Source organism: Numenius arquata, chromosome 6 (genome assembly GCF_964106895.1).
Source record: "Numenius arquata chromosome 6, bNumArq3.hap1.1, whole genome shotgun sequence".
NCBI classification, from domain to species: Eukaryota; Metazoa; Chordata; class Aves; order Charadriiformes; family Scolopacidae; genus Numenius; species Numenius arquata.
In genome coordinates this window covers 1,978,718-2,001,452 of record NC_133581.1, presented here as the reverse complement: position 1 = coordinate 2,001,452, position 22,735 = coordinate 1,978,718, and the positions used below count along the sequence as shown (strand labels likewise).

General features: G+C 58.5%; 2 protein-coding genes across 2 annotated transcripts; one reads left to right on the top strand and one right to left on the bottom strand.

Annotated features, from left to right (window-relative positions):
* Positions 1 to 533: 533 nt before the first annotated feature.
* DDB1 (damage specific DNA binding protein 1) lies at positions 534 to 17,546 on the bottom strand. Its single transcript, XM_074149208.1, has 27 exons — positions 17,486 to 17,546; positions 16,151 to 16,299; positions 15,910 to 16,026; positions 14,046 to 14,267; positions 11,563 to 11,677; positions 11,368 to 11,465; positions 9,502 to 9,660; positions 9,099 to 9,182; positions 8,805 to 8,921; positions 8,395 to 8,497; positions 8,164 to 8,239; positions 7,974 to 8,082; positions 7,652 to 7,830; positions 7,393 to 7,556; positions 7,195 to 7,302; positions 6,666 to 6,873; positions 6,129 to 6,224; positions 5,831 to 5,942; positions 5,138 to 5,261; positions 4,145 to 4,309; positions 3,637 to 3,731; positions 3,313 to 3,483; positions 2,508 to 2,617; positions 2,129 to 2,298; positions 1,924 to 2,026; positions 1,472 to 1,595; positions 534 to 1,318 (listed from the first exon to the last, which is right to left on the bottom strand). The coding sequence occupies exons 1-27, from the start codon at positions 17,544 to 17,546 to the stop codon at positions 1,235 to 1,237; spliced, it is 3,423 nt and encodes a 1,140-aa protein (XP_074005309.1). The 3' UTR covers positions 534 to 1,234.
* Positions 17,547 to 18,565: 1,019 nt separating this feature from the next.
* On the top strand, positions 18,566 to 22,418 carry TKFC (triokinase and FMN cyclase). The gene is made up of 16 exons (XM_074149223.1): positions 18,566 to 18,752; positions 18,834 to 18,944; positions 19,043 to 19,224; positions 19,337 to 19,415; positions 19,585 to 19,674; positions 19,808 to 19,842; positions 19,934 to 20,018; positions 20,096 to 20,185; positions 20,305 to 20,421; positions 20,561 to 20,680; positions 20,783 to 20,926; positions 21,386 to 21,492; positions 21,603 to 21,706; positions 21,799 to 21,832; positions 21,954 to 22,043; positions 22,195 to 22,418. Exons 2-16 carry the CDS (start codon positions 18,851 to 18,853, stop codon positions 22,345 to 22,347), a joined length of 1,524 nt encoding a protein of 507 aa, XP_074005324.1. The 5' UTR covers positions 18,566 to 18,752; positions 18,834 to 18,850; the 3' UTR covers positions 22,348 to 22,418.
* Positions 22,419 to 22,735: the final 317 nt, after the last annotated feature.

Genomic DNA, 22,735 nt, shown 5'->3' with positions numbered 1-22,735 from the left:
AAAAAAAACAAGCCCCCCCCCCCCCCCCAAGCTCTACGGGGACCCGAGGCCGGAAGGAAAAGGCTACTGGGAGAAGGATCTCTGGCTCGCTGTCACCAGCTGGGGACAGGCCCAGGAGGGTGGCAAGCGCCCCTGTGTCACTACACACCCCCCCTTCCTGTCCCCACCACGAGCCGCCCAAAAGGGACGCCTGCAGAGATGCTTGGTCCGAAGGGACATAAACCGGCCCAAATCTCCTCAAAATCCAGTACAAGGTCGGCCTCTCCCTACTGGGAGCACTGGGCAACGCCGCTCTCCACCCGTTTGCACCAGGTGTGTGTGTGTGTGTGGGGAGTCAAATTTTCTTAAAAGTCCAAAAAAAAGCCATAAAAAAAAGCATCCGGGGAACAAACACGGACCCTGGATTGATCCGTTGTCCTCCCCCCTCCACGAAGGGACAACGGTCTCCAGGAAGCGCCTCCTCGGGCGGTGGGGGCCACGGCTCTGCCCTGAGGACACCGTCCCCGCGTGTCACCGGGAGGAGCCGGACCTTTCCTCTTGGACTACTTTATTTGGTAAAACTCAAGAAACCTGACAACTGATGGAGCTTCCCAGAATTTTCCCCCCCCCCCTCCCTGAGAGAGAGGGAGAAGGGAGAAGGGGGGGGAGAGGGGTTGTGCCGCTCCAACCCCCCCACCCCCCCTCTCACCTCCTGCACGTCCCACCAGCCCCAGGTGACTCCTCCAGCCCTCGGTCCCAGAAGGGGCTGCGCTTCCTCCTCCTCCTCCTCCTCCTCCACCCCACCCCCCAGAAAAAACCACAACGAATTGAAAAAGAATCCCCCCCCCCCCCCAAAAAAAAACCAAACCACCAACCAAAAAGCCAAAAAAATAAAATACTGAAGACAACAGTGAAGAGTGAATCCAGGCAAGGGCACGGCCTCAGCCAAGCGCTAGCGGTTGGTTGCCCAAGGAGCCACCAGTAAAGCCCAGTTTGGGGTCAGCGGAGTCCGAGGTTTTCCATCTCCGAGGGGCAGAGATTTGGAATCCAAGCAGGCGACGGACGCGGTGCCTGAACAACACCACCCCCCCTTCCCCCCCAAAATCCCTAACAAGCCGGTTCCCCCCTTCCGAAATTCCTTCCCCCACGTCCCCTCGGGGTAAGGGCCACCACCGCCGGTGTCCCCAAGGTGGGGACCAAGTTGCCCTCGTTTTTACGTGGAGGAAGGTTGGCAGGAAAGAACCTCCAGATCCCGCTAATGGATGCGGGTCAGCTCCTCCACGATCTTGATGAGGTCGTCTACGGTGGCCTCTCTCTTCATGCCGCTGCCGTCATCGATCTGCCAAGGAGAGACAAAGGCATCAGGGCACAGAGACGTCAAGTAGATCCCAAAGAACATTCCCAAATCCAGGAAGGAGAGCGTTTAGGGATGCCGGAGAAAGGCTTCCGCGGCTGATTTTTGAAGGGTTTTGGTTCACATCACCCATCTCACCTGCAAATTTGCCACCACCTCCTGCATCTTGGGCCGGCTGATGTCCAGGAAGCTTTCGATCAGGTCGCCGTCGATGAAACCCGTGGCCGGTTCCGTCTTGCGTTCGGTGTGGAACGATCTCCAGGTGCCAGCGTCAAGGAAACGAATCCAACACAGAGTCACATCGACCCCCGGGATTATCCCAGATGGGCAGGACAAGGCGGCGTCACGGAATTGACATTTTTAGGTGCTACCACAAAGCCAGATTCATCCTCAAACCCTCCAAGATAGACCCTTCTCTCTCTCTGGGCACCGGAAAAAAACACGCTCCCACCTTCTCCAGCTGATGGATGGTGCCACCAGAGTGTCCCAAAAGGGACAAACCCACGGCTGGCTCAGGCCAGATTCACAAGCCACTCCCCCCATCCCAGAATTAACCAGCACCGGCTCCAGGCTGAATTGGGAAAGGATATAAGGAATGCTCGATCTTGCCCACGCTCTTGATGACTTTATTCAGTCTGTTCTGCATGTCCAGGAGGAGGTTGTACCAGCTCTCCGACAGCGAGGTCACCAGTCCTGCCAACAAAAAGGGACACGAAGGTTCAGGGCTCATCCCAGTAGCTCCCAGCATGCAGGGATGGGCAGGTTGCTGGGACTGGAGGGAATCCCGGCTCTTACCGATCATGCCGTTGACCGTGCCGAAGAGAACGGAGCCCTGGGTGGGCGTGGATGTCTCACCCAGGTTCTGCATGACCAGAGACCCGTGACAGAAAACGTTGACAAACTCTCCCAGGTGGGACAGTCCCACCTCCTGCAGATGCTGGCGCTCCTCATCGGTGGTGGCCGCACTGGAATTCAAAGTATCCTCCTCAATTTGTGCTTGGGGGCGGGGGGGGACAGGATGACACATAAAAGCTTCCCCCTGATGCTCCTCAGAGCTGGGCAGGTTTCCTCCCAGCTCTCCTGCCTGATCACAGGCTTCTGTGGAGGCCAGAAGGTGCCATCGCCCCATCCCTCCCCGTCACGCGGTGCCACCTCCCTCTCACGGCCAACTCACCTGTCCTTCTGGCAGACAAAGAGATTGAAAGCGTTCTCCGCTCCCAAGAAGTTGTCGTCGTCCAGGATCTCCACGGCGCTCATCCAGTTTGGATTGAAGTCCCTGGCAATCTGGAAAGGGGACAAGAAGGCACGCGGTGGGCACAGATGGCACATCCTTTGAGCCAGCATCTTCATTCCACCCAATGCAGACGGTCGGGAGCGAGGTGGGATCCCGTCCGTCCCCTCTCTGCTATGTGAAGCGGCTGAGGAAAAGGCTCAGAAGCGTCTTCTGGAGGTGGCCCTGGCCCGAGTGGCACTTGGACAAGGTCAGGGCGCACCCTGGGCAAACGCATGGCCTGTGCCAAAGCCAGACCCGGAAAAATTAACAATCTCGGTGCACAGATTGTCTCAGTGCTTGGTCCACCCTCCAGATGGAGACGTCCATCCCCCCAGGTCCACCTTCCCTGACAGAGACACAGCTCCAGCTGCACGACAGGGACACCAGATGGCAGCTCCTCACCCCAGCAGGAGCCAAACACACACCCAACAAAACCTGCTCCTCTCAAGGCTTCCGATTCCTTGCCCGTTTCCCTGGCAGCTCAGGGATCCGTCCCCTCCAGAAACCACAGGGATCTGTCTAAAAGCATGTCCAGGTGACGCCGTTCTCATGGCACAGCCCCACCGCCTTGTCTTCAAAAGGTGGGACGAGCCACGCTCCTCCTTTTGTCACCTTAAACACTGTCCCCCCTGCCCAGAGCCTGTTGGGACAGGCGGGATGGGCTCCCAGCACCCCTTCGACCGCGATTATTCGACAGCATCGATACCTCCTCGAAGTTTCCTTCCATGGGCTTGTAGGCAAGGAGGAGGACGGAGCGCATCAGGTCTCCCACGAGGATGAAGTCTCCCTTGGTCTTCAAGTAGAGGGCCATGATGTTGTTGTAATGGTTGCACTCCGTGCGCAGCTCCTTCTCCGCCGTCCACTCGTAGAGGCGCACCTGAAGGAAGGGACACGGCGCTGAGCCGACGGGGACACACCCCCCCCGCCCCAGCGAGGACACGCTCCCCAACAGAGATTGGGGACCTGAGTGACATCCAGCAGCTCCGAAAAGTGCTCCCCAATCAAGTCAGGGTCTCGCAGAGAGTCCTACCGTGCTGTTGATGCTGGCTAACAGCTTCCCGTTGAATTCCACCATGGAATACACGGCTCCCTTGACCTCCTTCTCAGCCAGGCTCTGCAGCTTCCCTGGAATAAACCCATGTCCCACCCTGTTATTAGCCCTGCACTCCCAAAGGTGACAAACCAAAGGGACACGGATGAAAAAGACCTCTAAAAAACCCTAAAAACTCCCTCAGAGGATCTGTGGGAAATAGGACAGGAGTGACAGTGACAGCAAGGGCAGACACAGCAAGCAAATCCCAGAATCCAGCTCTGGTGAGGGATTTTTGGAGCTTCTCCAGGAGACGGGGGGAAAGGGAAGATGCTGGGATGACCCGTGGTGGAGTGACAGCACCTACAGATCCTGTCCGGGGGCAGCTGAGGGTGGCCCCCTCGGGGAAAAACTCCGCCTGCTGCCAGGACAAGAGCTCTCTTGGGCTTGAGGAGCTCAGCTCTGATCTCCTTGAAGCAGCTGGACCACGAGAAGACCTCGCTCTTACCGTCAGAGTAGTGGAAGACGACGATGCGACCCTGCTTGGGCTCCGCCTCCTCGGGATACACCATGGCGGTGCCCACGATGAAGTAGGTGTTGGGATCCTTGCCCAGCTTGCAGGAGACCAGGCTGAGGGCATACTCGTTCTGCAGGAACTGGTGAGCGTGAAGCACTGGGCAAAGAGGAAAAAGGTAGAAACAACTGGGTCCACTCTGGTCCCGGGAGGCAGCAAGTCCACACGTGGGCAGAGCAGCTGAGAACTTAAATGTCTAGTTCTCCCAGTTCCAGAAGGACAGGGAACTGCTGGAGAGGGTACAGCAGAGGGCTACAAAGATGATCAAGGGACTAGAACATCTCTCTGATGAGGAAAGGCTGAGGGACTTGGGTCTTTTTAGTCTGGAGAAGAGAAGACTGAGGGGGGATCTGATCAACACCTATAAATACTTCAAGGGTGGGTGTCAGGAGGATGGGGCCAGTCTTTTTCCAGTGGTGCCCAGGGACAGGACAAGAAGAAACGGGCACAAACTTGACCATAAGAAGTTCCATCTCAATATGAGGAGGAACTTCTTTCCTGTGAGGGTGGCAGAGCCCTGGAAGAGGTTGCCCAGAGAGGTGGTGGAGTCTCTGTCTCTGGAGACATTCCAAACCCACCTGGACACATTCCTGTGGGACCTGCTCTGGGTGGACCTGCTCTGGCAGGGGGTTGGAGGAGATGATCTCCAGAGGTCCCTTCCAACCCCATATCATTCTGTGATACGGCCACGTCAGCTACCTGGAGACCCCCTTTCCTCTTCCCCACCACCACCTTGCGCCACTAAAACCCCACTAAGCCTTAAACTTATGCCCTTATGGCCGATATTCCTCCAGGAAAAATGCTTCACCTGAAGGAAACATGCAAAATCCAGGATCTTCACAAGTTTGTGAAGGTCATAAATCTCAGCCACACGCTCCCGGAGGAGAAAACCGGACCGGGGTATGGCCAAGTTTTGGGTGGTGGTACCTTCGAAGGTGTGTTGATCTATGATGAGCAGGTTGTGCACCTCCACCTCCTCTCCAAAGGACGTCTCGTGTGGCGCCGTGCTGCTGGAGAAGAGTTTGCTGGTGCTCACGCTGCTGGACAAGGCCTAGGACACAGGAAGATGGGTCACATCCTCGTGCTACGTCCTCACGCTGCTCCACACGGGCTGAGGCAACCAGGAATCAGAAGAATTAATGGGACAGAAGGTGAAACAAGGAGATCCCTGGGCCTGAGTAAAGGGACACGCTCCCTGCACCACAAGAGGTGTGTGACACGCACAGCAGAGGTGGCACCGCTGAGACACAGCATTTATAGAAGATTTTCTGAAGCACTGTGGCTTCCACCAGAACTCCCTCAAGGGGACTCGTCCCAACATCCCCAGGAGGAGGAAACCACTTGAGACCCAGAAACCTATACGGGAGACGGAAGGAGCAGCACCCAAAGGTGATGTGACAGAACAGTGAGCGTGCCACGGAGAGTGGCACAGAGAGCCCTTCTCACCACCACGGAGAGATCTTACCACCCCATCTCCTCCCAGGCTGCCAAAGGGAGAGCTTGCACTCAGAGCTTTGGAAGAGAAGATGGTCAAAGGAGGATCTGCATCAGGGTTTTGGCCTGAGGAACCATGATCCCCAGGGCCCCAGAGCTCAGATTTAGCAGTGACCCTCCCCTCACCTGGGTGCTGGCGCTGGGTCTGAGGGCAGTGGTGCCTCCGCTGGCATCCTGCACCTCGATGCGACTCGAGAGCACCCCGAAACACTGCGATACCTCTTGGTAGCAGATCTTCCTGCAGGACAAACAGGGCTGCTTGGGCAGGAGGGCCAAGAAAGGCCGCTCCAAGGAGAGAACAAAGGCTCTGGAGATAGCAGGAGACTTGCCCGGACTGCTATCTCCCCCCAACCTTGTCCCACACAGCACAGCAAGGACCCTCAAAAGCCAGGCTCCCTCCTCTTCCTCCTCCTCCTCAGCTCACCTGGGCGATTCATAGAGGGGAACCGTGCGGATGTGAAGCTTCTGGATCTCGTCGATGGTGCCGATTGTCAGGGTGCTGTTATTGGCCAAGGCCAAGCTGCCAGGGTTGGGGCGGGGGGGGAAACACAGAAGAAATAGCGTTTATAAGGGCGGGGGGCACAGAAAAATCCTCCCTCTCCTCCACACCCCTCATAACTGCTGATCCCAAGGTCCCACTGCTCATCCCAAGACCCCATTTCTTCATGCCAGGATCCCACTGCTCATCCCAGGACCCCGTTTCTTCATGCCAGGTTCCCACTGCTCATCCCAGGACCCCGGTTCTTCATGCCAGGTTCCCACTGCTCATCCCAGGACCCCGGTTCTTCATGCCAGGTTCCCACTGCTCATCCCAGGACCCCGGTTCTTCATGCCAGGATCCCACTGCTCATCCCAGGACCCCGGTTCTTGATGCCAGGATCCCACTGCTCATCCCAGGACCCCATTTCCTGACCCCAGGTTCCCCCCACCCCATGTCACACCAGGCAAAGGGCCTGCTTACCTGTCGGGATACCCGTCCGAGTTGAGGGGACACATGTAGTTGACCTCCTTCAGGTTGACGTTGGAGAAGACCAGCTTGTGGTTGCTGCTGTAGATGACGGTGGGGCGGTCGGAGCAGGCAAAGACGTTGGTGGTGGACAGAGAGCGGAAAGTCCTCAGGACGGTGGGTTGGGTCCCCAGGGTCACCTTCTTCCTGTCACTCAGCAAACCTGCATGAAGGGAGGACTGATTTTTGGGAGAAGCCGCAAGGGAGCTCGCAAGAGTAGGACGGCATCGGGGCTGGAACAACATGGGGAGAAATGAGGGTGGGTAAAGGCATCCTGCTGTCAACGCAAAGGAACGGATGTCACCATCCATCTCCTTTCCCAGAGAGAAATCTGCCACCTCCCAGTGCCACAGTCCCACCCGAGCACGACCCCGTCACGGTGAGAAAGGGAGCAAAAGAGATCTCTCTCCAGAAGGGCAAAAGAAAACATGTCAAGGAAGGAAAAGGACACGAGTCCAGCTCAGCGCTTGGCCCTTGCAGTCACCTGTCTCCAGGCTGAGCCCAAAGTAGAAGAGAGCTCCGTCCCCCAGGGCACACAGAAGGTAATGGCTACTCTCGAAGGTGGTCATCAGGATGGAACGAGGGATAATTTCTGCGGGGAGCAGAAGAGAAGGCCTATGTCACTCCTGTCAGCCAGGTCGGTGACAGCTGCCACCACCCAGCAACCCCAGGAGAACCCTACCTCCTCCCAGCATCTCCTTGTGCAGCAGCTCAAACGAGGGCAGCTTTAGGATGCGGGCAGAGATGTCTGTCCAGAGCCCGATGGCACACAGCGGGGACATGCCATTAGTGTCCCCCAGAGGGGTGATGTCCAGGCAGGCAACTTCGTGCTCCATCTCTGTGCAGCTGGAAGGAAGGAGGAAGCAGACAGAGGTGTCAGTTTTGAGCCCAAGGACAGAGGAGGCTGAGAGCCCTCGGGCCACGATAAAACATGCACCCACCTGATCTGCCTGAGCTCCTGGGGTCGGATCTCCAGGTAGTACAGGGCTCGTCCCACAGCCACCACCACCTGGTTGCTGTTACAGGAAGCCACGCTGATGTTCTTGCCGTTGGGCTCTTTCCACTCGCTCACCAGGGCTTTGGGCTCCTGACTAACCAGTCTCACAGAGGCAGAGGTGATCTGGGGAGAGAAAACACCTCTGCTCGGAGCCAGAACACCACCTCCCTTCTGCCACGGGTCCAAGGAAGTACTGCAGCCCCCGACAAGGGGCACAGATCTAAATTAGCCCCGCGATTAATAAGGACAGAGACATCTGGCATTACCTGGATCAGCTGCTGATGAGCCACGTTGCCACAGAAGAAAGTCTGCTGATCATCCACGAACCCCGTGAGCTCCGTCTCTTCTACTTCCTCCCCGTTCAACATAAGGACCCTGAAGGGGAAAGGGAGCTCCTGTTATTTCCTGCTCCGACGCGTGGCCGAGAGCCTGGCTCGTTGTTTACCCCACCTTTACCTGGTCTGGCCAACAAAGGACAGCACCAACGTATTGTCCGTTTCCCGCTGAGAGTCCGACCTCAGGGGCCACAAACCTGCAATAAAGAGAGGCCGCGTTTGCTCACTAGGAATATTCCACGAGCTGGTGGGTGGCGAGTCCCCTGTCCCACTCCTCAACCTCTGTCTGTGTCCCCAACTGGGCCCTCTCAGGCTGTGGGCTGAATTTGGCAGCACCGAACAGGTCACGCACCTTTAATCCCTGGTAAATCAATGCTGGCGTGTTCATGGATCCCGATGCCGTTGCGGATGATCCGCAGCGATCCCTCTTTAAACGCGCCCGAGCACGTGACCAGCTGGAAGAAGAAGAGAGAAACTTCACCAACCCTTGCTGGGAAGCTTCCCCACTCCTCCTTATAGGGCTGGGTTGAGGGGAAGAGGGAACACCCATCTTCTCCGCTTCTACAAGCAAGTTTTTTGGCAGCTGGTCCTTCTTCATGATCTAAGAATTAGCCTCCCCACTTGTATCTCCCTTCAGTTTAAGACCTCAATCCCATCCCCGCACCTGGATAAGTCTTTGAGATCCTCCAATAAATGGTTTGTGGTATTTTCCTTCCATGGACAACCCCAGCACCGAGGACAGAAAAGCAGAATCGACATTACCTGCCCTTGGCCTTGTCTTTCCAGGTCCACCACGCACATGTCGACGATGGGGCCGAGGTTGGTGAAGGTCTCCATTGCCACCACATAGGAGCCCTGCTCGTTGCTGTCCACGTTGAGCTACGAATAAACACAATTATCGGCTTTCAACAAGGGAGACCGAGCACAGGGAAAGGGCGTAGGACAGAGGAGAACGGGAAATCGATCCACAAACACCTCTCGAGGCCACGATGAAAATAAATACGTACAAAATCCTGTCTGAACACACAATTAAGGCAGGAGGCGGTCGCCACGTACCTTCACAAGCTGGGAATCCCCAAGCCGAGACCCGACAAACACAACTCCATTGTCCAGGTAGGTCAGACACTCTGCAATGGATGTCTGGGAATTGAGAAGACACAGATGAACCACCAGTGGCATGAAGAAAACCCTGCCGTACCCCAAAAGCACCACTCCTGAGCTGCAGCCCCACAGGAGGGGAATTTAATCCCTTTATAATACCCACAGAGAGTCCAAACTTCTCCCAGGGATGGCGCACAAGCACTGGGCAAAGCCATGGAAAGATGGTGACATCTTTCCATTCCAGGCTCCAAAAAAGCCACCGTTCCTGCCATCAAGAGCATTTCCAGCCCATGGAGCCTCCCAACCCCGTGGTGAGGAAGTGACAAGGGACAGCACAGGCCACGTGGCCGAGTCCTACCTCGCCGAGCAGTTCCACCCGCAGATCCTTCAAGGTGACAGTGCCATCCATCTGCTCCTCTTTCTCCAGCAGCAGCATGAAGAGGCGTCCTTCCATGTCCCCCAGCAGGTAACGGGACCCGTTGGGATCCACTCGGTTGTGGCATACGATCGTACTTTGCTGCAAGCAAAGGAGGAGGGGATTTTTAGGAACAACCACATCCACAGCGCACCAGCTGCTGGAACCACAGCTGAGTCCCACTTCTCCTGCCTACAGGGCTGAATTCGCCCTTCAGCAAATCGTATCAGCAAACACAACCTGGGTCTGTGGTCAAACAGTCAAACTTTTGATCATTAGGAACCATCTCCTCACATTCCTAAATTAAACACGTCTCTAGCTTGTTCACAGCCCAGGGAAGACAGAATCATAGAATGGTTAGAGTCGGAAGGGACCTTAAAGATCACCCAGTTCCATGATGGGGGGACACCTCCCACCAGACCAGGTTGCTCCAAGCCCCCTCCAACCTGGCCTTGAACCCCTCCAGGGATGGGGCAGCCACAGCTTCTCTGGGCAACCTGGGCCAGGCTCTCACCACCCTCACAGCAAAGAAGTTCTTCCCCACATCTCATCTCCATCTCCCCTCTGTCAGTGTCAAACCCTTCCCCTTCCTCCTATGGCTCCCCTCCCTCATCAAGAGTCCCTCCCCAGCTTTCCTGGAGCCCCTTGAGGGACTGGAAGGGGCTCTAAGGTCTCCCCGGAGCCTTCTCTTCTCCAGGCTGAACCCCCCCAACTCTCTCAGCCTGTCCTCACAGCAGAGGGCCTCCAGCCCTCCCAGCATCTCCGTGGCCTCCTCTGGCCCCACTCCAACAGCTCCATGTCCTTCTTGTGTTGGGGACTCAAGATGCCACCAGAAAGCCTTGTTTTCCTAACGCTGGGCCTTCCACAGATGCTATTTGGGACCCGCAAAGCTCCAACCCCCCCTGCATCTCCCCACCCAAGCTCCGCAGACATTTTGCTCTGCGCGGTGGTTGCTGCCTGGCCTCCTGTCAACATATTTGGTTTTGGTTTAAAAACCCTGCTCTTGCAGATCTTTATTGTAGGCAAACATCCCACTGGCCTTGAGCACAGACGTGCCCGAACTCTGTTTGCAGGTCGAGGCCCAGATCCGTATCTCAGCAGAGCACAAACGACTCGCTCCACCTGCTCCAATATAACAGCTTCTCCATCGCAGAGCCCCGGCAGCGGTTTGAGAGCCCGGCTTTACCCAAGATTTATCGTTCTTTTCCAGCCCTTCATTATTTCCAGCTTCAAAGGACCTTTTCATCACAGCTCAGCCCCAGAGCGGCACCTCAGCTGTGCCATTTGTGCTTCCTGCACCATTTAAATGTGGGAACTGGCCCGTGCCTCTGACAAAAACCACAAGCTCAAACTTCTGTCACTAACCCTGTAAAGTTTGGGGGGTTTTTTTGTTTGTTTGTTTGGTTTTTTTTTTCCCTTTGAACAAGCGCCCAAATCACACACGGATGGACTCAAGTCCTATCTCTCACTGCCCGAACTGAAGACAGGTACTGGCCCGGATCCATGCCCAGACCACGCACCACCTCCTAATTAATCCCTTTCTCTGGGACCTAAGTAAGATTTCAGCTTTATTGCACCGTTTCCCAGCGCTCCACAGAGAGCAGAGCCACACGCTGCCACCAGAAGAAGGATCACATACGTCCCTCAGTCCCCAAAAACACAGACCAGGCAGTAAGTGGCCCTATTAGGCTACAATTGGAGACCAGAGCAGTTTAAATTCTTGATGACCGGTAGCCCGATACCCCACTGAGACACCTGGGAACGGAGGAATTACACGGGATGCATTTCTAGATCTCAGTAGTCACTCACCTTGATGATCGGTGGAGCTATAGCCAGATATTTATCTCCGTTGTGATAGGTGATAGACTCTTGCCCGATGATGATGGCGCCTCCAAAAGGCTCTGGCACTGCGCAGGGGAGAAGATAAATGTCTCATTAGGGAACCTGTGCAGCACCGCTGAGAAAAAAACGGGAGGGAAGGTCTTTTAAGAAAGAAGAACCAACCTGCGATGACCATGGAGGCTTCGGCCTCAACGTTCTCCTGTTTCCAAGGCCCTTTGTTAAACTCCTTCTCACGCAGGGACACCTCGTACGTCTTGACGTGGCGCCCCTGAGGGTCCTGAAAGAGAAGCCACAAGTGATGACTTACGCTGATGACTCCGGAGGCCGAGGAACCTGCCAAAACCAGGAGATTCCACTTCATCTCCTGCAAAAGCTGCCGCCACCACCACCAGCGAGCTCCTGAGGCTTCCCACCCCTTCCTCAGACCCCCTCAAACCACCCACGGGTCTCAACAGATGCCCGTCAACCTTCTCCCTACCTTTATCCACATGCAGAACAACCTTTGAATCAACCTCTGAGCCCAAAAAAAAAAAAAAGACTAAAAACTATTTTTGCAGTTTTATACAAATGATTTTCTGGGATTTACATTCATCTGACGCACAGCTCTGCAAATCTGGGCATGGGTGGCACTACGTAATGTCACCACCACCTCCAGTCCCCAGCAAGGTGTTGGGGAATTCAGCTCAGCTGTAGCCTCATCTCGATGCTCTTTCAGCCTGGTTTTCCAAGGAAACATAATCTGCTTGTCTAATAATCCCCCCGCGGCTCAGCCATTCCAGTAATTCCCAGCCCAGCGGGCAATTTCCAGCCAAATCTGACGCACACAGAGGTCTCCGAGGCAGCGAGGCCACAAAAGCTTCACGGAAACACGCCGTGGGTGGAGAAGAGACTCCCCAAAATCAACTCCTCGCTAAGGAAAAGGGGGACTACGCTCGAGAACCCGCATGGGGAAACGATGTACGAGCACCCAAAGCACAGAGAGGGCTTTGAACACAACCCACCGACCGATTTCATGTCTCAAAAGCTGAGATGAGGCTTTAAATCACAGGGAACCGGGTTTCCTGTGGGGCAGAGGAGTCACTAATGAAACTTATGACATTTCTTGACCTTTTTACTCCACGCCACAACAGCTCTTAAGCCTTTTTTTTTTTTTTTTCATTTATTTTTTATGAACTTTCCCTTTTTGTGGTATCTTCCGCTGGTTTCAGAACTACCCAAAAATTCTCTCAAGACGCTGCTGCTGTCCTATTCCGTCCAAATCCTGTGATAATGATTAATCAATTGAGAAGGAATCAAAGCAGCAGCTTGGAAACGTTCCCCTCTCCACGCACACGCAAGTCAGACACCCGGGGACCAAAACAAAGCCAGAGTTTTATGTAAGGCCTTAATGACTCAGAGAGAACTCGCATCTCGCTCCTGCTGCAAGGATAAAAATCGCTTTAAGGGCGTTAAACACGGAGCAAGCTATAAATTTACTCTTTATTCATATAATACCCGTTTAGAACGAATGAACCGTTAACAGATTTGCTGTGATTTTATCTGTAAAGATGTCAGATTCGCAGATAAAACCTTTTTTACTCGCTGAGTTCATGGGATGACCAAACTCCTCCTTTACAACGCTCTCGAGCGGCGAGTGGAAACCCAGCAACACCCAGCGAGGCCGAGGAGAACACGCTGACGTCGGTTCAGGTGACAAAGGAGAGCATCAGCCACGCACAGGGCAGGGGAAAAGCACCCTCCTGACACAGGGGGGGAAACCTCAGCTGCCCTCCCAACCCCTAATTATGTGGCGACAAAGTGATTTTCCATCCCCTCTCTCTACTCAGGAACTGTCAGGGGGGTTCGACAGCACCCACCTCTCTTGGAAATAATTATAGTGACTTTTGAAAGTAGACAGGGAATAATGAAACCACTGGTAGGCAGCCATTAGTAGGTCTCATGGTATGAGTTTGCCACCAAAAACTATCCTGAAGCTGAACTAAATTCACACCAGATCCTGTCCCAGGAGCTTTTAGCCAGGCCCTGACTAGCCTCGACTTTGACAAAGGAAAAATAATCCCTCGCTCAGTCAGCACAGCACAATTGATTCACAATAAACATTTAGTGAAGGGCCTACAAGCCCTGTCTCTGTGTGGATCCAGGCGACAGCAGAGGTTATGGCCACTCTTTACGAGATAGAACCTTTAGGAGAGGTTATGGCCGCCTGGAGCAGCCTCCCAAATACCAAACGAGACATTCTGCCTCTTTTTTTTTTTTTCCCCAAGGGAAAGGCTCAAGTCTCACAGCAGTTCCTGTAAGAAACAACTAATTCTGGCTCTAATCTACCTGTTCGGCACTTGCTGGAAAGATCCGTGAGTGTTTAACAAGGAAATGGTCCCATCCAAGCACCAATTGTGGGAAAGCATGGATTATTCTCTCCCCCCCAGAAACGGAAAAAAGCAGCACAGAGGAAAGATGGACTTTCCTCGGCCACACACTGAGCCTGCAGGAGCCTTTCACTCTGCCCAAAGCACTGTTTTCCGTAGGTTCCAGGACACTGCCGCTGCTCCAAGCCCTTCGGAAGACCTTTAGAGAGCTTTGGCTAGCCCAGCAGCAACCTCCAGCGCCCTCCGCCCGCGTCACCCATCGCCAACCAACCGCGGTACCTGGTAGACGAAGCAGATGGTGGGAGCCTGACAGCCGTAGAGGAACTTCACATCGATGACTTGAAGCTCTTCCAGGCGGATGTTAAAAGCCTTTAGCTCCTTGTTCTCCCGGTCCAGGGGGATGACCTTGAAGAGGCCGTCGTAGAGCCGCAAGCCGATCATCCGGCACTCGGGGTCAATGATGCCGATGATGCCGGTCTCCGAGGGACGACCGATGCGATCCTGAGCGAGAGATTCGTGGAGAAGGGAAAGAGAAAAGGGCGATTAGCGTCAGAAAAAGATCCCCCCCGTGGGACTCGGGAACAGTAGGTACAAGAGTTCGACTTGTACGGCTCCCTGCACGTCTCCCAATGGGATTTAAAACACCCTGTGGCAAGCGAAAGGTGTTTTCTTTCACTTCTCCTGCCTCGAGCGGCAGGTCCTTTCCACCAGCGAGCCTGGCAGAACTCCCACAGCACACATTTTCTCTCTCCCAGGAACCAGACGCTCCAGGAGCGGACCCTGCAACCGTTTTTTTCATCCCAGCTCTCTACTGAACGACCTGGGAGAAGCCACATCGCTTGCCCTGCGCTGGCAGAGCGCGCTGCTCTCCCCTGCTGCGAAGGGCTTTGATATCCACGACCGAAAAAAAAAAAAACAATCACCCTTCGGAAATCCAGCCCCGTTATCAGCCTTCACAGATCCCTCGGCACCGGGTGGTATCAGCATTTCCATATGTCGCCAGGCAGAACCGTGGCACGGGGGAGATTAAACACTTTTCCACCCAAACACACTAACGAGTTACCGACAGGACACGACCACCTACATCTCCTGTCTGTAACCACCCCCCCCCGGCTCAGCTCCACCAACGGGCCGTCAGCAGGAAGTTCAAGAGCCTGGAAACAGATGGAAGATAATTCTGGCTTGACAGTCGATGGAAATCATTTGGCCAATGACCACCAGAAAGGCAAAGAGAGACGGGGATTTCTGACCTGCTCCAAAGGCCTGATTTTAATCCACATAAAGAAGAATAATAGAGAAGAGCCACAATTACTAACAATATTGATTAGGGGGCCTGGAGCATCTCTCTGATGAGGAAAGGCTGAGGGACTTGAGTCTTTTTAGTCTGGAGAAGACCAGACCGAGGGGGAATCTGATCAACACCTATAAATACTTCAAGGGTGGGTGTCAGGAGGATGGGGCCAGTCTTTTTCCAGTGGTGCCCAGGGACAGGACAAGAGGAAATGGGCACAAACTTGACCGTAAGAAGTTCCATCTCAACATGAGGAGGAACTTCTTCACTTTGAGGGTGGCAGAGCCCTGGAAGAGGCTGCCCAGAGAGGTGGTGGAGTCTCCGTCTCTGGAGACATTCAAACCCCACCTGGACACGTTCCTGTGGGACCTGCTCTGGGTGGACCTGCTCTGGCAGGGGGTTGGAGGAGATGATCTCCAGAGGTCCCTTCCAATCCCGTATCATTCTGGGATTCCGTGACTGCATGGCCACAATGAGAAGAGTAACTTCAACAGTCATGGTTCTGGTATGCAGCAAGTAGAGACGGGCCACGAGATACATTTTCCAAGGAAAATTCCACCTTACATTGAGTTTTGAGCGCTAGTTCTCTTTAGTATCTCAAATTAATCTTATTCTTCTGCTAACTACCCCGTTGGAAGACAACTGTAGCTGCATCCTCAGTTCTTGAGCCCGAAAATGCAGGTAAAAAGCTCTGAAAGCAGCAGTAGAATGGTATCGGAGTCAGCGCTTGGCGAAGAATCATAAATAACGAGGCAGAAACCCATCAGCTGGGCTCACCCTCAGCGCTGGCAAAATTAAAACCATCCCCAAGGAAGGGAATTCTCCCCTTCAAGGTGCTGCAGCTCCACTCACCTGCACGTTGCCGTGAGCGCGGGTGATGATATCGATGCTGTCCCCGTTCTGCTTGTACTCCAGGATGCAGGCGTTATACTTGGCCGTCAGGATGAACAACAAATCCTTGCTCTCCCCCTGCGAAAGGAGAGCGGCGGCGGGTCTTCAGGAGGGTGTCACGTCCTTCCAGTGGCCCCGGAGGACTCGCGCTTGCCCTCCCCAGCTGGCCAGAAGCCCCCCTTTCTCCCCGCAGGGCACTCACCTTGGGGCGGAAGAGCTCCATGACGGCGGTCTTGCCGTACATCCCCACCTCCTTGACGGGCCGCAGCCCCTCCGCTGTCACCACGTAGATCTCCAGGCGCGTGTTCTTGGCGATCAGCAGGTTCAAATCCTCCGCCGAGGTGAAGTGGCCTGAGAAACGGAGAGAGGGAATCGCCATCGGGCCACAAAGAAGCGACAAGACGGCACCTTGAGGTGCTCTCGCTGAACAACCTGCAGGAGCCTGGTGATTTTGGGGAGTCTGAGCTGCACCTCCACAGCCTCACCCTGAGCACCAGCACCCCGAAACCCCAACATCTTCCTCCTGAACACCCATCCCCTCAGCAACCACCTTCCCTGAGCTCTGACTTCCCATCTTTCCCCAGTAAACCCCATTCCCAGGGGCCCTTTCCTCTACACCCCCTCTCCAGAGGATGTTGCGACACCCCAAAACACCTTGCAATAAGGCAAGACACACAGACAGACATCACCACCCCCCCTCCCCACAGCACCCCAATCCTCTGCTGCTCTGTAATCCCCCCCCCCCCCCCAGGAACCCCACTAAGCTCTCAGAAACCTCAAGCCCATCCCAGATCCCCCAGAGAAATCCCACTGCACCCCCAGTTCCCCCCAGCACCCTCAGTGCAAACCCAGTGCCCCACACCACCTCCAGGAACCTCAATGTGCCCCCAGTGCCCCACAGCACCCTTCTAGAATCTCAACCCCCCCACAGCTCCCCAACAAACATTAAGCCCCCCCAGCTACCCTTGGTGCCCCATAACACTCCTACGAACCTCAGGGCACCCCCCAGGGCTCTCATTGCTCCCGCAGCCCCCACCTCCCCTAAATCCCCCCGTACCTCAGCACACCCCAAGGCACCACAGTGCACTCACAGACCTCAGGGAACATCGTGGCTCCCCTCCAGTGCCCCACAACCCCCCCAGGGGCCTCGGCAACCCCTCAGTGCCCCCCCCCCCCCCCCCCCAGGGGCCTGGGCGCCCCCTCAGTGCCCCACAGCCCCCCCCAGGGGCCTCGACACCCCCTCAGTGCCCCACAGCCCCCCCCAGGGGCCTCGACGCCCTTCAGTGCCCCACAGCTCCCCCCAGGGGCCTCGACACCCCCTCAGTGCCCCACAGCCCCCCCAGGGGCCTCAACACCCCCCAGCCCCCCGGTGTCCCGCTGACTCCCAGGAACCTCAATATCCCCAGCCCCCCCAGGCAATTCCGTGTGTCCCCCCCCCTCCCCATTCCCCAGTGTCCCGCAGCCCCCCGCCACCCCCACAGGCCCTGTCGCCCCCGTTAGGCCGGCAGGGTCCTGGCGCCGCCCCCCGCCGGTATACCGGTGACGCAGCCGTTCACGGCCGTCGGCTTTTGGGCCGTGACGACGTAGTTGTAGGACATGGCGGCGGCGGCGGGCGGAGGCCGGTAGGCCGGAAAAGGACCGGGGCAGGACGCAGAGGGGAACGCAGAGGGAGCTGGGCCTAACGCGGCCTCTCCGCCGCCGTCACCACCCCTTCCGCCCGCCGCCGTGACGTCACCGGAAGTGGCCGCGCGGGGCCGCTCTAGGCAGCTTGGAGGACCCCGAGGAGCAGACGAGAGGGCAGGTGGGGAAGGGGGATGCTGCGGCGGATCCCTAGTTTGGGGGGGGTCCCTCTTGGGGGGGCCGGTGTCCACTTGGAGGTGCACCCCCTGGTCCCTCCCATCTCTCCGCTGGGGAGGGAGTGCATCCACCCGGTCCCACGCTGAGAGAAGGACCCCCATGATGGGGTGCCCCCCTCTCCAACCCCCCCCCCAAAAAGGGGGTCCCTGCTGTGTGTGGGGGGGTGGCACACCCACCCATGTCCCCCTGTGCCCCAGGGATAGTGACCCCCTTTCCCCTCCACCCCGGGAGGGGGTCTCTACTCGGGGGGATGCTCCCACCCTTGTCCGTCCCCCCCCAACCCTGGAGGGGATAATCATTGGGGGGGCTCTCCCACCCTGGTGTCCCCCCCCCCACGCCAGGATGGGGTCCCTGCTTGAGGAGGGGTGCTCCCCTCTTGGTGTCCCCCTACTATGAGGGGGTCCCTGCTGTGGGGCTTGTCCTACCCTGGTGTCGCCCCCCCCTGACACACATACACAACCCTCCCAGGAGGTTATCCCTGTTTGGGGACAAAGCTGAACCCGACTCTCCCCCCCCCCCCATCACGCCTCGTCCCCGTGGGACGCCGGGGTGGGACGGGGGCCAGTCCCTGCCAGCGGCGGACCTTGCCCTGCCGACAGAGTTTGGACTCGGAGCTGAAAAGCTGCACGGGATCCGCTGCCCACATGGAGGTGAGCCCGGGGTGGCGGGGAGCCCCCCTGCTCCCCCCCACCCCCCCTCCATCCCTCTGGGGATCTCCTGTGCCCCACCACCACCGCCACCCCCTCTGTGTCACCAGGTCCCCAAGAAGCTGGTGAACTCGGTGGCCTGCTGCGCCGATGAGGCACTGGCCGGGTTGGTGGCTTGCAACCCTGGCCTGCGGCTCCTGCAGGGACACCGGGTGGTCCTGCGGGCTGACCTGGTGGCCATCCGGGGTCGGGTGGCCCTGCTGTCCGGTGGGGGATCCGGCCACGAGCCCGCCCATGCAGGTGAGCCCCCCACCACCACCAGCCACCACCGTGGGTCGGTTGCCCCCAGCACAGCCCCGAGCACCCCCTCCCTCTCCGCAGGGTACATCGGCAAGGGCATGCTGACCGGCGTGGTGGCCGGTGCCGTCTTCACCTCGCCGGCCGTGGGCAGCATCCTGGCGGCCATCCGGGCGGTGACACAGGCTGGGGCAGGTAGGGTGACACGGCGGGGCACGGGTTGGGGCTTCGACCCCTTGCCACGGCTTCCCTTGCCCTGCCTTTCTGTGTGTCCCCCTCTTTCCCCGCCACAGCCGGGACCCTCCTGATCGTGAAAAACTACACCGGGGACCGGCTCAACTTCGGGCTGGCGCTGGAACGGGCCCGGGTGGAGGGGGCCGACGTGCGGATGGTGGTGGTGGGGGACGACAGCGCCTTCGCCGCCCCCAAGAAAGCCGGGCGCCGCGGGCTCTGCGGCACCATCCTTGTACACAAGGTCTGTAGGGTGTCGCTGGCGCCCAGGGATGCCCCCCCCCGCCCCACCCCATCTCCTCTGGGTAGGGGGGGACGGGGCACGACGGTCCCTCACCCATGTCTGTCCTTTGCAGGTGGCGGGGGCCCTGGCCGAGGCGGGGGCCGGCTTGGATGAGATCGTTGAGAAGGTGTCGGCGGCCACCAAAGCCATGGGTACGCGCACAGGACCCCTTGCTGCCCTTTGGGGACCCCCTGAGGATACTGTGCCTTGTCCCCTGTCCCCCCCCAGTCCTCTTGGTAGTTCACAGCCCTGGGGCAAATCAGAGCCCCCCCATCAGCCCCAAACCCCCCAGGTTTAACCCCATCTTCCCTCTCCACACAGGTACCCTGGGGCTCAGCCTGTCCCCCTGCAGCGTCCCGGGGTCCAAGCCCACCTTCCACTTGGCTGATGATGAGATGGAGCTGGGCCTGGGTGAGGAGCCACCCCCCTCCCCCCCTCGTATCCCCCCACCCTCTCTGCGTGTCCCCCGTCCCCCCGTGGGGCAGACATGGCCCGGTGCGGGAGGTGCCCCTCAGCATGACGTGATGCCCCTCCATCTCCGCAGGGATCCACGGCGAGGCGGGTGTGCGCAGGATGAAGGTGAGCAGGACCCCGCTGTCTGTCCCCTCCCAGTTCTGCTCCCCAGCCCCCCCCGATCTGCCCTCACGGTCCCCCCTTGTGCCCCCCCCAGGTGCTGCCGGCGGACGAGGCGGTGGAGACGATGCTGGCGCACATGACGGACCCTTCCAATGCCTCCCGTCTGCCCCTGAGCGCCGGTGAGCCCCCCTGACCCTTTGTGCCCCCCCCACAAGAGCACCTGGGTGGGGGTCTCATTCTGCCCCCCACCCTGCAGGAGCCTTCGTGGTGCTGGTGGTGAACAACCTGGGTGGCTTGTCCTGCCTGGAGCTGGGCATCGTTGCCGGCGCGGCCATACGTCGCTTGGGTGAGTGCAAGGGGGGGGGACCTTGGGACACTATTCCCTGGCTCTTCTGCTCCTGGGGACCTCTGACCCCCCCATACTTTCATTCACGGACCGCCCCCCCCTGCTCCCTGTGCCCGCAGAGAGCCGAGGCGTCCGCGTCACCCGGGCTTTGGTGGGCTCCTTCATGACGGCGCTGGAGATGGCTGGGGTGTCCCTCACCCTCATGCTGGTGGACGAGGAGCTGGTGAGGCTGATCGGTGAGTGGTGGTGGTGGCGGGGACACGGACGTGGCACGGGATGGGAACGGGGTTTGGGGAGGGGGGGGGATGTCCCCAAGGTGCTGGGTGAGGATCCAGCAGAGTCGGAACTCGCCTCTTTCACCTCCTGCCGCTCCAGACGCCGACACCACGGCCATGGCTTGGCCCAAGGTGGCCGCGGCGCCTGCGACGAGCCGGAGACAGGAGGTGCCAGCGCCGAAGGAGGGACAATGGACCACGCAGCATGGGACCAGCACGGGTAAGGGCAGCCCCGGGGAGTGGGGGGGGCTCGAGTCCCTCAGGAGCTGTCACCTCCCCCTGCCTCAGTTTCCCCGGCAGGAGTGACGTGTCCTCCCCGCAGGTCCTGGTGCGGCGCGGGCGCAGGCGCAGAAGGTCCTGGAAGGGGTGTGCAGCACCCTCCTGGCCATGGAAGATCAGCTCAACGAGCTGGACCGTGCGGCAGGGGACGGGGACTGCGGCCACACGCACGCCCGGGCTGCCCGAGGTGGGTGCTGTCACCTTGGGGAGTGACGGGAGGGGGGGGTGAGGGGCACTTTTGGGGACAGGGTCCCCCAGCCATCACCTCCCAGGAGTGGGGGCTCTCCTGGGATGTCCCTTCTTGGGGAGGAGGGGACGACCCTGAGCTGTTCTCTCCATCTGTGGAGCAGAATCTGCCCCCCATCTGCCCCTCCCTGGGGTACAGGGTCCCCCCCCAATCTGTCCCTTTCTTGGGGGGGGGGGACGACACCCCCATCTGTCCATCCCCACACCCTGGGAGCCACGGCCCTGAACTGTCTCTGCCCCAAGGCATGGGAGTGGGGGGGACAGTCCCTTCTTGTCCCTGTGGACAGGGATCCTCAGGTGCCCCTGGGGCACTTAGGGGTCCCCAGCTGCCCCCAGGGGAGATGGGGGTCCCCAGGGGTCAGTGAGGGAAGCCCCCCCCAGCTCATTCTCATCCCCGCAGCCATCCAGGAGTGGGTCCGCACCTGGCCCCCCCCGGCAGCTCCGGCCCAGCTCCTCTCCACCCTGGCCGACCTTCTGCTGGAGAAGATGGGGGGCTCCTCCGGCGTGGTGAGTGTGGGGCGAGAGAAGGCGGGGGCCGTGGGTCTGGCTTGTCACCCCGGGGGGGAACTCTGGCTGTGCCACCACCGTGGGCGGTGACGGGGATGGTATCCTGGCAGCTCTACGGGCTCTTCCTGACGGCGGCCGCCCGGCCCCTGCTCAATGGCAACGATCTCCCAAAGTGGGCTGATGCCATGGATGCCGGCATCGAAGCCATGCAGAGGTGAGTTGCCGTGGGCTACGGGACCCCCAGATTCTCACCGGGACCCCCAAATCCCTCTGCAAGACCCTCACAACCTCCTGCACCCCACGCAGGTACGGAGGAGCTGCGCCGGGGGACAGGACGATGGTGAGTGCTGGCATCCCGGGGCGCGTGGGGCAAAGCCACCTCGCTCCCCACAAGCCACAGGGTGGGGGCTACCAGCCCAGCCACGGCACTGGCTCTCAGCCCCCTTCCCCGTTTCTCCCAGTTGGACTCGCTCTACGCTGCGGCACAGGCTCTGCAATCCCTACGTAGCCCTGGTGCCAACCTGCTGTCGGTGCTGGCCACCGCCGTGCAGGTAACGGGGCAAGGGGAGCCCGGAGTGGGCAACCTGAAGCTGGGCTGGCAAGGGATGGGGTGGGAATTGCCACAATGGGCTGGCCCGGTGACACGCCGGCTGGCCCGGCGACACGCCAGGTGGCCCAGCGTACCCCGTTTTTCCCCGGCAGAGCGCGGAGGCCGCGGCGGAGGCCACCAGGCACATGGTGGCCGGGGCGGGCAGAGCCAGCTACATCAGCTCTGCCCAGCTCCTGCAGCCCGACCCCGGGGCGGTGGCGGTGGCAGCCGTGCTACGGGCCGTGCTGGAGGGGCTGCGGAGCTGACGGTTCCAGAGGTGACAGGGGGCTCGGTACCATCCCCCACATACCCCCAATAAACCTTTTGTGGACCCCCCAAGGTGGCCCAGAGCATCCATCACCATGAGAGGGACGGGATGGTGGGGTCTGGGGATGGTGGGGATGTGGCCAGCTCCTCCAGGACGTGTCCCCATGCCAAGGGGGACAGGAGCAGAGCTCAGAGAATGGTTTTGGTGGGAAGGGACCTGAAAGATCATCCAGTTCCATGATGGGGGGGACACCTCCCACCAGAGCAGGTTGCTCAAAGCCCCCTTCAACCTGGCCTTGAACCCCTCCAGGGATGGGGCAGCCACAGCTTCTCTGGGCAACCTGGGCCAGGCTCTCACCACCCTCACAGCAAAGAAGTTCTTCCCCA

Coding starts and splice junctions, on each gene's coding strand:
- TKFC (XM_074149223.1), top strand. CDS start 18,851: ATGCTGACCGGCGTGGTGGCCGGTGCCGTCTTCACCTCGCCGGCCGTG. Junction 19,416..19,584: donor GGCGGCCACCAAAGCCATGG/GTACGCGCACAG, acceptor CTCTCCACACAG/GTACCCTGGGGCTCAGCCTG. Junction 20,681..20,782: donor GCAGCATGGGACCAGCACGG/GTAAGGGCAGCC, acceptor TCCTCCCCGCAG/GTCCTGGTGCGGCGCGGGCG.
- DDB1 (XM_074149208.1), bottom strand. CDS start 17,546: ATGTCCTACAACTACGTCGTCACGGCCCAAAAGCCGACGGCCGTGAAC. Junction 7,557..7,651: donor CAGGAGCTCAGGCAGATCAG/GTGGGTGCATGT, acceptor CCTTCCTTCCAG/CTGCACAGAGATGGAGCACG. Junction 2,299..2,507: donor TTTGTCTGCCAGAAGGACAG/GTGAGTTGGCCG, acceptor TTTGAATTCCAG/TGCGGCCACCACCGATGAGG.